The sequence below is a fragment of the Tiliqua scincoides genome, chromosome 2 (genome assembly GCF_035046505.1).
Source record: "Tiliqua scincoides isolate rTilSci1 chromosome 2, rTilSci1.hap2, whole genome shotgun sequence".
NCBI lineage: Eukaryota > Metazoa > Chordata > Lepidosauria > Squamata > Scincidae > Tiliqua > Tiliqua scincoides.
This window is the reverse complement of record NC_089822.1, coordinates 270,525,498-270,541,486: the sequence shown is the minus strand read 5'-3', so window position 1 is coordinate 270,541,486 and position 15,989 is coordinate 270,525,498. Positions and strand designations below refer to the sequence as shown.

Below are 15,989 nucleotides of genomic sequence, written 5' to 3'. Positions count from 1 at the left end.
AAAGCTCCGTGAGCTTCTGGTCAGTGGAGGGGTGGATATCTGTGTGGGGGGCGGTGATAGCCTGCAGGGGGGTGCCATCACTGAGCTTTTCCCCCGCCATGGGGCTGCAGAGGTCCGCGGCTGCTATTTCTGCATCAGTCTCCTCAGGAACAGTCTGTTTTTGAAGCAAAATATTATCTATAAGGGAAAAAACAGCCTTGAGGAGAATAAAACACCATGATTTGGGTAATTATAGTGAGAAGAGTCAATAGTGCAACACCCTGGACCCCATGCGGCTCCATGCGCAGGTGTGTGCTGGAGAAAACCTGTTTGTGAGACTTAATGGAAGGAGCACCAGAAGCCTTTCAGGATTTGAATGCACAACCACACACTGCATACCTGGAGGGCCCCCCTCCCCATGTGCAGAAAGACCCACCTGATCTTTGGGTGGCCCCATTTCACAGTCCTCTGGATGGGTATAAGACAGGCGCACCTGATGTCCGAAGGAGGACGACGTCACAGATGATTAACCTGCGTTACTTATCCCTGACCATGATGGAGTCAACTGTCAACCAGTTCAGTGACCTCTCTAGGCTGACATCAGCTCCCTAACTGGGGGGGGGGCTGGCTCCCAAGGGTTCCAGGTAGAGGTCTTTCCCCACCCTGCTGCCTGTCCGCCTCCCCAATTGCCCCTCCCTTGTTGAAGTCAGTCCTTCCTGAAAGCCACTTCTGCTTTGCAGAGAAGAAGAAGAAGAAGAAGCATTTCACAGGGGATGTTTCTGTTGTAATTGGATCGTTTGTGGGTTACGACACTGAGAGATTCAGTTCGGAGTTAAGGGTTACCCTGCACATGCCCGATCTCGTCTGCTCCCGGAAGCTAAGCAGGGTCAGGCTTGGTTAGTACTTGGATGGGAGACCGCCTGGGAATACCGGGTGCTGTAGGCTTCTACCAGAGTCTTTTGAGACTGAAGGTTGCCAGCCAACCCACTAAGGGTGTGATCAGGCTCCCTGCAGGGTTGCAAACCCCAGAAGCAAAGGGGGAAAGGCCAGCCCCAGACACGAGGGGGAAACCCATCCTGGACTTACCCCCGAGGAAACACTTAATAGAAGGCTGTCCCAAAGTGGCTCCCAGACCCCGTGCATAAAAAGTGTGAGGACAGCAGCCCAGTACAGGGGAGCGGAGTGGGGCATGCACCTGATCGCACTGCTCCCCCCGCTGAAGGGTGTTGCTCAGTGCTTGCAAAGAGGCCTGCCAGGCCTTTTCTGCTTGCTCCATGCAGCACGCTCCAGCTGCAACACTCAGGACAGCCCCCCACCACCACCAACCAGCCGGTGTCCCCATCCCTCCTCTTGTGGGTGGGTGAGCGAATGGCTGAGCCAGCAGCAATGTGCTATGAGGCAGCTTGCAAAAGGGCAGGTGGGGGGAGGCGTGGGAACTTGGGCCCCCCACTGCCCTCCAGCCTGCAGCAGCCAAAAGCCACATTCCTCCTCCCCCACTACAAGTGAGCAAGACTCAGGCCATCTGGGGTTGGGAAGGGAGGGCAGGCAGACCAGAAGTCCTCCTCCTCCCTTCCCTTCCCTTGCAAGTGTGGCATTCCCTCTAAACTTTAAAAGCCACCCTGCAACCCCTTCCTCTCGCCCCCCTCACTGCAGTGTGCCTGCTTGTTCTCCTTCCCATGGGTACATGTGTTCCACCCACATTCAGGCAGTATAGAAGCGCCCTGGCTTGGGCAGCAGGAGGTCTGGGCTACACAGAGAAGACTTGCACATACTTCATGAACAAAATTGTTGATAGGTCTGGTAAGGAGGTTGGCAGGAGGGAAAATGAGCAGTTGCCACATAGACACACAAAACCACAAGGTATTTCTCTCAGTACTGTGGAGGGAGGAACATGTTACAGGGTGTGTATGTCCTTTCGTCCTCATTGGATAAATAAAGGCCCAGCAGCTGCCTCTGGGAAGCCCACCGGCAAGAGAATAAGGGGCTTTTCTCTCAGCACTGCTCCTCATGAGTGGAGACAGAGGCAGGTGGCTGCTGCTGAACCCAGGGGGAGTCCACGGCCAGCATGACTAAAAGCCAGTCACAGGCCTCTCCTCCCGGACTCCCCCTTTAAAGCCATTCAAGAAATGTCCACCATCCTGGCTGGTGGCAGCGAAATCCACAAGAAACCCCTCCTTTTGTCCATTCTAAATCTCTCACCCCTCAGCCTCACTGGATGAGCCAGCCTGGTTCTGGTATCGCGAGAGAAGAAAAGCTTCTCTCTCCACCAGACGTAACTGCAGGAGTCTCAATCATGTTGTCCCCCAACCCCAAAAGCACATAAGGAAAGTCCTCCAGCTCTCTAATCACGTGGGTAGCACTCTCTGGCACCTTTTCCAGATCCCCTTCCTCAGCCTCATTCTGCTCAAAGAGCGAGTGAAAAGGTAGACCGTGCGATATGGTTTCCTCCAGCGACCCTTGCAAGAGTGGACAGAGGTCAGGCAGATGAAAGAGGCTCTCAGAGGCTCTCTGGCCAACAAAACACCCCTGGAGCAGGACATTCTGCACATGCCTCTATCTTCATGGCCATTTTGATTTGTACTGTTGCAGGGAGGGAAGCAGGAATTCATCACAGGGGATCAGACAAGAAGCCCACTTTCAAGACACGTTAAGATGTTGGCTCCAACGGGGGGAGCTTCCTGTCAGTTTTTGCACATTTATAGAGTTGATCTTTGAAAGAATGCCTTGATTTAAAAATGCACTTCCTCTTACATGTGAGTCCTTCAGCATAGAGGTCTATGTGCCATTGGAAGGTCTTCCAAAGTTCCAGGCATTTTATTCATCACATTCATCCTTGTGCAGGTCCTTCAGTGAGACCCAAGAACTGTCTGAAGTTCCTTCCAGATTCCAGATATTGATATGGCTTTGCCCCTGCGTGGATTCTTTGATGCAAAATAAGACTTGTGCCGCGTCTGAAGCTCTTTCCACACTCCAAGCACTGATGCAGCTTCTCTCCTGTGCACAGTCTTGGATGCCATTTAAGGTCTGGGCTGTGACTGAACGGCTGCCCACACTCAGAGCATCTGCAGGTCTTCTCATTTGGGTGGCTTCCCTCACGTGATTTAAGGCATGTGCTATGCTTGAAGCTTTTTCCGCATTCCAAGCATGTATGTCGTCTCTCCCCTGTATGAATTCTTTGATGTAAAGTAAAGCTTATGCCATGACCAAAACTCTTTCCGCACTCAACGCATTTATATGGCTTCTCTTCTGTGTGGCTTCTTCGATGTGCTTTAAGCTGCACGCTGTGACTGAAGCTCTTCCCACACTCTGAGCATGCATGTAGCGGTATTGTCTGTCTATGGAGTCTCTGATGTATTGTAAGACTTATGCTCCGATTGAAGCTCTTTCCACACTCTAAGCATATGAAAGGCTTGTCATCAGCACGGACCCTTGGATGCCATTCAACATCTGGGCTGTGACTGAACTGTTTCCCACTCCTGGAGTTTGTGTAGGACTTCTCTTCATTGTGGATTCTTTGATATGAGCCAAGATCTTCCCTCTGACTGAAGTTTTCTCCATACTCAGTGCATTCTGACAGTCTCTCCTCCTCTGGAACTTCATGATGGCCACTTGGGCATTCTTGATTGCTAAAGAGTTTGGCAGTTAGGGGGGAGTTTGCTGCGGGGCAGTCTTCTTGGACTGGAATTCCATGGAGTGCAGAAGAAATGGATGTCTCCCTCCTCCTCTGTCTTGATTCAGCTTCACTGTTCTGCTGTTCCCCCTCTTTCTCTCTCCCCTCCTCGCCACCTGAAGGAACAAAGCAATAAACAGACGAGGGATGAACAATACGGGGTACAAGCCATGATGTGTATGCGCAACCTCCTGATTTTAAAAAAGAAAATGGGTTATGTCAGAATGCCAGATGCAAGGGAGGGCACCAGGATGAGGTCTCTTGTTATCTGGTGTGCTCCCTGGGGCATTTGGTGGGCCGCTGCGAGATACAGGGAGCTGGACTAGATGGGCCTATGGTCTGATCCAGTGGGGTTGTTCTTTTGTTCTTAAACTACAATTCCCAGGAGGCCTTGCAGGTCTCTTGTTATCTGGTGTGCTCCCTGGGGCATTTGGTGAGCCGCTGTGAGATACAGGAAGCTGGACTAGATGGGCCATGGCCTGATCCAGTGGGGCTGTTCTTATGTTCTTATGTTCTTAATGCCTCGTACAGGGGAACAAGATCAATTCACTGCAGTGTGAACAGAAGAGTCTGTAGGGAAGCAGATACCAAAAATGACTGGTGTTACTTGATAGCCAATGTGGTGAAGTATAAAGAGCTCTGGATGCACGGCCTGGAAACAGATGCCCTTGTCCCCCGTCCCCCCCGGCACTTCCTGTTGAAGGAGCTCAACACCAAGGCTGAAAAAGAGCTCTGCATGAGGCCTTGATGGGCTGCTCCCAGTTAAAATGGAGAATACCAAATCTTGAGCTCTTGCTGAAGCTCCCCCCCCCCCCCCCCCCCCACACACACACTCAGTATTCATCTGGTTTCTCCCTAAGGTGCATTCTTCAATGCATATTCACAATTTGTAGTTGCACTTCCCAGCATAAGAACCTAAGAAGAGCCCCACTGGATCAGGCCATAGGCCCATCTAGTCCAGCTTCCTGCATCTCAGAGTGGCCCACCAAATGCCCCAGGGAGCACACCAGCTAACAAGAGACCTCATCCTGGTGCCCTCCCTTGCATCTGGCCTTCTGACATAGCCCATTTACCGGGTGCTGTAGGCTTCTACCAGAGTCTTTCGAGACTGAAGGTTGCCAACCAGTGAAATTGACTGGCAGGTGTCTTAGGATGACAAAGGAGGGACTTCTTCTTGCTGTACAACACAGGCCTGACCTGTGTGGGGAGGGCCACTAATTCTGAAGACTTTCAGCGGTGACTGGGCACATTCAGGGAGGAGCAGAGGCCTATCACTGGGTGCCAGGCATGAGGGCAAAATGCTCTCTCCGGGCTCAGTGGCAGCTGATCCCCTGAAGCCCAGCAGTGGTGGGCGAGGGACTGCCTCTCTCCCTGCTTGTAGGTCTCCTGCTGGAGCACCTGATCGCCTCTGTGGGAAACACAACCCTGGACTGGATGTGCCCCCCAGGGCTGCTATTCCATTCTTACCAAGGCTCTCAACACATGACTGAGTGGAACCTGACGATTGCTGTCCTTCCTCAGAGTTCGGGGCGTGGGGATCTCTGGCCACTTCTGCCAGCCAGGAGACCAGGTCCGTTTGGGGAGCCAGAAGTCCTTCTTTGGAGAGAAGAGAGAGAGAGAGTTGCCCCGGGCACCTTCTCAATACCTGTTATTGACAGAACTGCAGAGCAACCGCTCTGCCCTCCTCTCTCCTCAGATCTGAGAAAAGGAGGGACGAGGAGAGCTCTGAACTCCTGCCTCCGATCTGACCTGATGATTCCTCCCCAGCCTGGCTGCTCTCTAGCCCATTTGGATGAGGAGACAGGCAGCCACTCCCAGAGAAGCTGCTGCAGCCACCGGAAGAAGGAGAGGGAGAGGGAGGGGCTGTGGCCACTGCTCCCAGCAGCTCCAGGCTTCCTCCCTTTGCCAGCTGCAATTCCTCCCCCTGCTCCAACTGACCAGCACAGCTCGGAGCAGCCACTGCCCAGGCAAGCAAGAGGCTGCTGCTGCTCACCCAGGCCGGCCGGCTGAAGACAGGCTGGGGGGAAGGAGAGCAGAAGGCGGGCCTTGCTCCTGGCACCCTTGCCGTTCACCCACCTGCCGCTTCCGGCTTGAGCTCATGATCTGCCAGGGTAGCAGGAAGCAGGAGCTGCCCAGAAGAGCAAGTCGGAGCAACTGCTCCAGGCTGTGACATTCTCTGCACTGGTGAAGTCAATGCAAGTGGGGTTAGGGGGCGATAAAGAGGTCTGGCAAATGGGACCCACCAAAGGGCTCTCCCAAAGGTGCAGCCAGTCCTACAAGCACACTCCGAAATCCCACCAGGAACACAGTCCCAAGAGGGAAGCCAGCCCTGCACTTCCCAGTCACTGTGCTGGGGAGAGGAGTCCCGTTCCGGGAGGGAGGTTCCTTCTTAGGTCAGCCCAGTTCCCCCGCAGGGCCACCTCTGACATCGCAGTCTGACACCACCTTACGTAGCTCTGAGAAAGGGCCACCAAGAAGCTGTAGGACCCCACAATCCTGCCAGCCTCAAAAATGGAGCTGCAAGTTGTTAGATGTCTCACTGCTATTTCTTTGGGGTGTCACATACAGTGCCTTGTATTTGCTGCTCAGAATAGCAGCTAACTTGGGTGTTAGAACCACCAGTAAGTGACTAGAGAAATACAATCCAACCTCCAGGAGGAATCCCTGCAGCACACAGACAGTAAGTGACAGGAAAGGGTCAGACAGTTGCTTTGAGCACTTAGTTGTAATGCGCTCGACGTGGGGCTGCCCCTGAAGATGGTCCAGAATCCACAGCTACTGCAGAATGCAGCGGCTCGTGCAGTTACTGGAGGTCAGCGGTTTGACTCTGTCACGCCGCTGCTCCGGCAGCTGCACTGGCTGCCTATTCGTTTCCAGGCTGAATTCAAGGCGCTGGTTTTGACCTTTAAAGCCCTAAACGGCTTGGGACCAGCATATCTGAGAGACCGCCTTCTCCCACTTAGTCCGGTTCGTTCTCTGAGGTCATCAGAGGGGGCCCTGTTGACTGTGCCGCCAGTAAGAGAGGCGAAGGGGACGGCGGCCAGAAACAGGGCCTTTTCGGTGGTGGCACCTGCACTATGGAATTCCCTCCCCTTTGAATTGAGGACAGTCTCTTCACTATTAACTACGAGGCCTGAAGACTTTTTTATTTAGGAAAGCCTTTGAGGCCTTATGTTGGCTGCTTTTATTAATTTAATGTTTTTACTGTGCGTTTTACTGCTGACTGTGTATAGTTCGTATTGTTTGTTTTTAATTGTTTTATAATGTTTTTATTTGTATTTTATATTGTATTTTACCCTGCACATGCCTGATCTCATCTGATCTTGGAAGCTAAGCAGGGTCAGGCCTGGTTAGTACTTGGATGGGAGACCGCCTGGGAATGCCAGGTGCTGTAGGCTTATACCATAGTCTTTCGAGATTGAAGGTTGCCAACCATACAATCTGTTGATTGTTAGCCGCCTTGGGTGCCCTTCGGGGAGAAAGGCGGAGTATAAATCAAATAAATAAATAAAGGAAGGAAGGAAGGAAGCAGCCTCACCCACAGAGGCCACAATCCCAAAGGTCTCCAGCATGACCTCCCTGTACAGGAATCTTTGGTCTGGGTCTAGCAGAGCCCACTCCTCTTTGGTGAAAGACACGGCTACATCCATGAAGGTCACTGGGCCCTGAGCGGAGAAGGAGGAGAAGAAGAGAACTTTAGCCCCTCACAGGTAACATCAGGTCCAGGGGACGGGAGGCGGCTGGAAGTCCTCCAACAGAATCCAAAGCATCACCAGTGGCCTTTGCGGCCTTCCTAGTGGGCGGCTTTGAGGGACCCAGAGGGAAAGAGGTAGGTTCACTCAGGCCTAGAGAGATGCACCAGCACTAGCAGGGGAAGAGGGTGGGCACCACCCCCACCCCCACTCCGTCTAGCCAGTCTTCTCCTACCTGCTCCTGCCGAGCAGTCTCCGTTTCTGCTTCACCACAAAGAGAAGGTCCACAGTGGCTTAATCCACGGCCTGCGGGGGAAACACAGGAGCTGGGAAGCTGACTGTATCTCGACTGCTGCTGCCAGGCCCTCTTCGAGGCATGGGTCCCTTCCTTTGCAGCTCGAAGCCACTCACTTCCTCCTCACAGACCTCTCTAATCACTATAGTCACCCGAGGAAGACCTGCTTCATCTTCCTCCACCGACTATGGCGAAAGCTGAGAGAATCCTGCACTGGGACGGCTCAAATCCTTCACACTGCCCACCTCGTTGCCAGGAGTCTGAGTGGCCAGTTAAGACTTCCTGAACCCAAATCTCTCCTCTGCCCTGAATTTCTCATGCAAGCTCCTTCCTCCCATTCTCACTCCGCCCCTTCAGCAATATGGGAGTAATACTACTGACTCACTTTACAGGGCCGGCATAAAGAGTACATCAAGGCAGTACCCATGAAGCACTTAGCACGCCCAGAACGTACTGTATCATTCCCAGACTGGTCCTTCCCTCTGGGAGGCAAAATCCTTCTTGTTTCCTAAGGTAGGTGTTTTCTGTGGGTGTTGCCAAGTCCCTTCCCAAAGTTACTCTGAACATAAGAAATAAGAAGATAAGAACAGCCCCACTGGATCAGGCCAGAGGCCCATCTAGTCCAGCTTCCTGGATCTCACAGAGGCCCACCAAATGCCCCAGGGAGCACACCAGATAGCAAGAGACCTCATCCTGGTGCCCTCCCTTGCATCTGGCATTCTGACATAACCCATTTCTAAAATCAGGAGGTTGCACATGCACATTATGGCTTGCGTTAAGCCAGTCTAGATGAGCAGAAATGCAGCCACCCTGCCCTTCTTCCCCAAAATAAAACTGTGTCAGTGAAAGCCAGCAAAGACCCACAGACACAGACGCACCACACAGCCCAGCTTTGCACATGTTGCTTTGAGCACTTAGTGGCTGCGGAAGATCATGCAATGCAATAAAATACGAATAAAAACATTCTTCATACAGATTTTGCATCTCATCCACTTGTGTGAATGCCTTCGCTCTCCACATGAGCTCTTGGGCAAATTCAGAATGCCTGGATGGCACCCTAACTCGTTTTTAATGAGGGGAGGGAGGGAAGCATGTTCTCTCAGAGGCTAGAGCAGCAATTTTTCAACCAATGTGCCATGTGCTTTGGTACACTGGTGTGCTGTGAAAGCTCCACAGATGTGCTGCAGGGGTTTGAAGCACAGCAGCTGATTCTGGGTTCTGTGGCTCTGTTTCTAGAGCACCTGCCTGTAGTCATGACTGGCCTGTCTCTGAGCCAGCAGAGGAAGAGGGTCAGGCAGTTCATCACTACAGACAGTTGGCCTAGAGACAGAGCTGCAGAACCTGGAAGAGTCTCTTGGAAGCCAGAAGTGGCATCACAAGAGGCAAAGACCGCAGAGCAGACCATAGAGGTCAGTGTGCTGTGGGAAGAAAAGTGGTGAAAATCTCCGGGTTCAAGAGTGACAGGGAATTGGTCTCCATTTTCCGGCACCGTTGAGAGAGCAAGTCCAAGTAGAGACACTCCCGCATTCCTTACCCAGTGAAGGGGCTCGTCTGTCCTCTTCCTAAGAACATAAGAACATAAGAACAGCCCCACTGGATCAGGCCATAGGCCCATCTAGTCCAGCTTCCTGTATCTCACAGCGGCCCACCAAATGCCCCAGGGAGCACACCAGATAACAAGAGACCTCGTCCTGGTGCTCTCCCCTACATCTGGCATTCTGACTTAACCCATTCCTAAAATCAGGAGGTTGCGCATACACATCATGGCTTGTACCCCATAATGGATTTTTCCTCCAGAAACTCGTCCAATCCCCTTTTAAAGGCGTCTAGGCTAGACGCCAGCACCACATCCTGTGGCAAGGAGTTCCACAGACTGACCACGTGCTGAGTAAAGAAATATTTTCTTTTGTCTGTCCTAACCCGCCCAACACTCAATTTTAGTGGATGTCCCCTGGTTCTGGTATTATGTGAGAGTGTAAAGAGCATCTTCCTATCCACTCTGTCCATCCCCTGCATAATTTTGTATGTCTCAATCATGTCCCCCTCAAGCGTCTATTTTCTAGGCTGAAGAGGCCCAAACGCCGTAGCCTTTCCTCATAAGGAAGGTGCCCCAGCCCCGTAATCAGCTTAGTCGCTCTCTTTTGCACCTTTTCCATTTCCACTATGTCTTTTTTGAGATGCGGCGACCAGAACTGGACACAATACTCCAGGTGTGGCCTTACCATCGATTTGTACAACGGCATTATAATATTAGCCGTTTTGTTCTCAATACCCTTCCTAATGATCCCAAGCATAGAATTGGCCTTCTTCACTGCCGCCGCACATTGGGTCGACACTTTCATCGACCTGTCCACCACCACCCCAAGATCTCTCTCCTGATCTGTCACAGACAGCTCAGAACCCATCAGCCTATATCTAAAGTTTTGATTTTTTGCCCCAATGTGCATGACTTTACACTTACTGACATTGAAGCGCATCTGCCATTTTGCTGCCCATTCTGCCAGTCTGGAGAGATCCTTTTGGAGCTCCTCACAATCACTTCTGGTCTTTACCACTCGGAAAAGTTTGGTGTCGTCTGCAAACTTAGCCACTTCACTGCTCAACCCTGTCTCCAGGTCATTTATGAAGAGGTTGAAAAGCACCGGTCCCAGGACAGATCCTTGGGGCACACCGCTTTTCACCTCTCTCCATTGTGAAAATTGCCCATTGACACCCACTCTCTGCTTCCTGGCCTCCAACCAGTTCTCAATCCACGAGAGGACCTGTCCTCTAATTCCCTGACTGTGGAGTTTTTTCAGTAGCCTTTGGTGAGGGACCGTGTCAAATGCCTTCTGAAAGTCCAGATATATAATGTCCACGGGTTCTCCCGCATCCACATGCCTGTTGACCTTTTCAAAGAATTCTATAAGGTTGGTGAGGCAAGACTTACCCTTACAGAAGCCATGCTGACTCTCCCTCAGCAAGGCCTGTTCGTCTATGTGTTTTGAGATCCTATCTTTGATGAGGCATTCCACCATCTTACCCGGTATGGATGTTAGGCTGACCGGCCTATAGTTTCCCGGGTCCCCCCTCTTTCCCTTTTTAAAAATAGGCGTGACATTTGCTATCCTCCAATCTTCTGGTACTGTGGCTGTTTTGAGGGACAAGTTGCATACCTTAGTCAAGAGATCTGCAACTTCATTCTTCAATTCCTTAATAACCCTTGGGTGTATGCCATCAGGGCCCGGTGACTTATTGATCTTTAATTTATCAATGAGGTCTGAAACATCTTCTCTTTTAACCTCTATCTGACTTAACTCCTCGGTCAGGAGGGGCCGTTCGGGCAGCGGTATCTGCCCGAGGTCTTCTGCCGTGAAGACAGATGCAAAGAACTCATTTAATTTCTCTGCCATCTCTAAGTCTCCTTTTATCTCCCCTTTCCCTCCCTCACCATCCAGAGGGCCAACAGCTTCTCTGGCAGGTTTCCTGCTTCTAACATATTTGAAGAAGCTTTTATTATTCCCCTTAATGTTGCTGGCCATGCGTTCCTCATAGTCTCGCTTGGCCTCCCCTATCACCTTCTTACATTTCTTTTGCCACAGTTTATGTTCCTTTTTATTCTCTTCATTAGGGCAAGACTTCCATTTACGGAAGGAAGCTTCCTTGCCCTTCACAGCCTCTCTAACTTGGCTGGTTAGCCATGCGGGCACTCTCCTGGATTTAGTGGAACCCTTCTTTCTTTGTGGTATACACCTCTGCTGGGCCTCTATTACTGTTGTTTTAAGCAGCCTCCATGCACTCTGGAGAGACTGGACTCTTTTTACCCTCCCTTTCAACCTCCTTCTAACCAGCCTCCTCATTTGAGGGAAGTCCGCCCGTCGGAAGTCAAGGGTTTTTGTTAGAGATTTACCTGGTATTCTTCCCCCAACGTGCACGTCAAAACGGATCGCAGCATGATCACTGTTCCCCAATGGCTCAGTAACGTTTACATCTCTAACCAGGTCCTGCGTACCGCACAAAATTAAATCCAGAGTCACCTGTCCTCTGGTGGGCTCCGAGACTAGCTGATCTAAGCCACAGTCATTTAGCACGTCAAGAAATCCGGTTTCCTTATCGTGACCAGAACACAAATTGACCCAGTCAATATGAGGATAATTGAAGTCCCCCATGATTACAACCCTGTCCTTCCTTGTCACCTCCCTGATCTGTTTCCTCATTTCAAGGTCCCCATCAGATTTCTGGTCTGGAGGACGATAGCACACCCCCAGTATTACATCGCTGCTCAAGCCTGGTAATTTAACCCACAGAGATTCTACGGTGGAGTCGGACCCACCTTCAATCTCTACTTTGCTGGATTCTATCCCTTCCTTAACATAAAGGGCCACCCCACCTCCAACACGCCCCTGCCTGTCCCTCCTGTAGAGTTTATAGCCCGGGATTGCGGTATCCCACTGATTCTCCGCATTCCACCAGGTTTCCGTTATGCCCACTATGTCAATATTTTCCCTTGTCACCAGACATTCCAGTTCTCCCACCTTTGCTCGTAGACTTCGGGCATTCGCATAAAAGCATTTATACACGGAATGCCCCAGGATGGGCTGCTTATTCGCTCCTTTGTCCCCGCATCCTCTCATTGTGCCAAACCGTCTATCACATCCCATCACCCTACCTTTCCCAATTTCTTCTCCTACCCTGCCTTTGTCTTGTTGTTCTCTAACCTGCCCATCCTCATCCCATAGGGATGAGGAGTCCCGAACCGGATGCCCCTCGGCTCCTGTCGGCCTTCCCCCAGGGATCAGTTTAAAAGCTGCTCTGCCACCTTTTTAATGTTATGCGCCAGCAGTCTGGTTCCATTCTGGTTCAAATGGAGCCCGTCCCTCTTGTACAGGCCCCTGCACAATCCTGCACAATCCCTCTTGTACAGGCCCCTGCACAATCCATCTGAACAGCGGCCTCTGCGTGGTGCTCAAAGAAGCCTTCTCTCTTGCAGGGAAATCTGCATCCTGTTCTGCTTCTGCCAGTCCCTGCAACTGGAAGAGCAGCAAGGAGCCCAGGGAGGCAGTGGAGGGGGAAGAGATGGAATGGAAGTAGGAAGGGGGCTCGTTACACCAACGACTGTCTTCACCAACACAAACACAACACCAGGAACCACCATCCCCGCCACCAGCCAAGGGAGCCTTGATGCAGCGGCATGGAGACTATGGAACTGCCAGTGCCGGGGGGTGGGGGGGGTCGGGTCTCCTCTTTTGGCCTTCACTGCCTTCCAGGTTTACAAGAATGCACCTGTAAATGCAGGTTTACAAGGGAGGGCACCTGGATGAGGTCTCTTGTTACCTGGTGTGCTCCCTGGGGCATGCAGGAAGCTGGACTAGATGGGCCTATGGCCTGATCCAGTGGGGCTGTTCTTATGTTCTTAAGAAAAGAACAGTTTTGTTTCAGGGAGGGAGGGAGGGGGAGAGGAGATCAATACCCCTGCTAATAGGGAAAGAGGCACTTTTTCAAGTGGGTGCTCCTTTTTTTAGCAGGGGGAGAGCAACTGGCCCTCCTCACCCCAGCAGTGTCTTTTCGAGTGGCTGTCTGCTGGTGTTGTTTTGCGCCTTTTCCGATTGTGAGCCCGTTTGGGACAGGGAGCCATTTAGTTATCTGATTTTTCTGTCTGTGACAGATCAGGAGAGAGATGTCGGGGTCCTTGGGGACAGTTCGATGGAAGTGTCGACCCAAAAGTGTTCGGGGAGAGGGTCCCGGGGAACCCTGTACATGTTCTCAGCTCCTGGGGATAACCAGCAAGGAAACAAATGACCAGTTCCCACCTGCTGCCCTTCCTGCTGCTGGTCCTCGGCCCCGCTCAGGAGGAAGTCTTCTGCCAGAGCCGCTGCCTGGGAGCTGGTCACCGGCTTGCGTCCTCTGACCCAGCCTGCCACTTCCGGAGACAGGACGGCCAGGAACTGCTCCAGGACCACCAGGTCCACCACCTGCTCCTTGGTGTGCTGCTCTGGCTTCAGCCACTGATGGCAAAGGGCCTGGAGGCGGCTGCAGACCTCGCGGGGCCCCTTGGCATCCTGGTAGCGGAACTGCCTGAAGCGCTGGCGCTGGGCATCTGAGCTGGCTGCGTCCCCACCCAGGATCTCCTCCTGCGCAGACCCTTCGCAGACTGTCTTGCCTTTGCCACCCTGGACATCGGCGGTGGGACCCTGTTCCGCGACAGCCTCTTGCTCTTCCATCCTTGGCTCCCTCTTCCGGACCAGGATCCTGCAAAGGCTCCTTCAGCTGCGGAGCAGAGAACGAGACGATTCAGCCCCCCCCCCAGGGAGTGACAACCAGTGGCGTAGCTAGAGGGGGGCAAAGCACTCAGTCTTGCAGGAAGCCTCCCCGCGGCGTGCAAGCGGCGCTTCCCCTTCGGAGCCATTGGGAGGAGCAAAAGGGAGGTGTGCGCTTGCACGCCGCGGTGTGGCTCCCTGCAAGACTGAGAGCTTTGCCCCCCTCTAGCTACGCCACTGGTGACGAGCCCCCCCCCCCCCCCCTCATCGCCTGGCGCCCCTACCTGCTGCCACTCCCGCTTCTCTGCCCTCCGCAGCGAGGCTGCCCCCACCGCCCCCCGGAGACGCGGAGCCCGCACGTGGGAAGGGGCTGGCCAGGAAGTGCGCGGGCGCAGCGCCAGGCGGAGGCTTCTCTAGGGCTCGGCGTCCCTCGCCTTGACCCCTGGGCTGCTCGTCGGGTTCGCTCGCGCGCCCCCTGCCCGGACCCTGGCAGCCCCTCCCGTGCACGCCCTCCTCCTGCGGGGGTCGGGGGAGTGCAGGAGGGGGGCAAAGGCAGGGAGAAGGGGGCGGGGCTTCGGAAGGGGAGAGGAGGATGCGCGGGCAGCAGTGGCGTAGCTGGAGGGGGCGCAGAGCGCTGAGTTTGGCAGGGAGTCTCACCGCAGCGTGCAAAGCACTAAGTTTCGCTGGGACCTCACCTGCAGAACTTAGCGCTTTGCCCCCCTCTAGCTACGCCACTGAGAGTGCGTGTCAGTTCACAGTGACCCCTGCAAGCAGCAGCAATTTAAAAGTGGTGGCAATAAAAATCTTGAGGATAGCAAAATAAATCAGGCTAACTCTGCAGAGTTGCTGCTACACGCAGTAAAAATACATCACCTCAAGTCCTTTCTGTGCTTTTCTTTTATCTTGCTCCCCCCACAGCCCCTATTCCTTGGCGCATGAGAAGGTTTTCCATTCCAGTTCGTGCTGCACTCTGAGTAATTCCAGAGTTTTTCTCCTGCCTGAATTCAGGCTGGAGCTTCTGGTGATACCCCAAGCATTTCTAATCTTCTCCACTGGGTAAAGACTTCAAGGCCGCAATCCTAACCAATTTTCCAGCACTGACAGAAGGGCATTGCAACTCTAAGGTAAGAGAACAAACATTGCCCTACCTTGAGGAGGCCTCCCTGAGTGCAGATCAGTGACAGATCAGGAGACAGATCCCTGAGTGACAGATCAGGAGAGAGATCTTGGGGTGGTGGTGGACAGGTCGATGAAAGTGTCGACCCAATGTTGGGAGTTAGGAGTTGCCAGGGTTGTTCCTGAGAGGGCTGGGAAGGCTGCTGCCTCTGCTCTGGTCCAGAAGCCTCCTCCCTGGGTAAGCTGGGGACTCGGGGGAGGAGGGGAACGCCGAGTAAAGAAATATGTTCTTTTGTCTGTCTTCTCGATGGTCGATGAAAGGTCGATGAAAGTGTTGACCCAATGTGCGGCGGCAGTGAAGAAGGCCAATTCTATGCTTGGGATCATTAGGAAGGGTATTGAGAACAAAACGGCTAGTATTATAATGCCGTTGTACAAATCGATGGTAAGGCCACACCTGGAGTATTCTGTCCAGTTCTGGTCGCCGCATCTCAAAAAAGACATAGTGGAAATGGAAAAGGTGCAAAAGAGAGCGACTAAGATGATTACGGGGCTGGGGCACCTTCCTTATGAGGAAAGGCTACGGCGTTTGAGCCTCTTCAGCCTAGAAAAGGGACACCTGAGGGGGGACATGATTGAGACATACAAAATTATGCAGGGGATGGACAGAGTGGATAGGGAGATGCTCTTTACACTCTCACACAACACCAGAACCAGGGGACATCCGCTAAAATTGAGTGTTGGGAGAGTTAGAACAGACAAGAGAAAATATTTCTTTACTCAGCATGTGGTTGGTCTGTGGAACTCCTTCCCACAGGATGTGGTGACGGCAACTGGCCTGGACGCCTTTAAAAGGGGATTGGACATGTTTCTAGAAGAAAAATCCATTACGGGGTACAAGCCATGATGTGTATGCGCAACCTCCTGATTTTAGAAATGGGCTATGTCAGAAGGCCAGATGCAAGGGAGGGCACCAGGATGAGGTCTCTTGCTATCTGGTG

General features: G+C 52.7%; 1 protein-coding gene and 1 pseudogene across 1 annotated transcript; one reads left to right on the top strand and one right to left on the bottom strand.

Moving 5' to 3' along the window:
* Positions 1-2,806: 2,806 nt before the first annotated feature.
* Positions 2,807-12,556, bottom strand: LOC136639198 (zinc finger protein 586-like). Its single transcript, XM_066613201.1, has 6 exons — positions 12,542-12,556; positions 9,171-9,198; positions 7,577-7,647; positions 7,188-7,314; positions 5,117-5,245; positions 2,807-3,765 (listed from the first exon to the last, which is right to left on the bottom strand). The coding sequence occupies exons 1-6, from the start codon at positions 12,554-12,556 to the stop codon at positions 2,807-2,809; spliced, it is 1,329 nt and encodes a 442-aa protein (XP_066469298.1).
* On the top strand, positions 6,928-7,047 carry LOC136642273 (5S ribosomal RNA; annotated as a pseudogene).
* Positions 12,557-15,989: the final 3,433 nt, after the last annotated feature.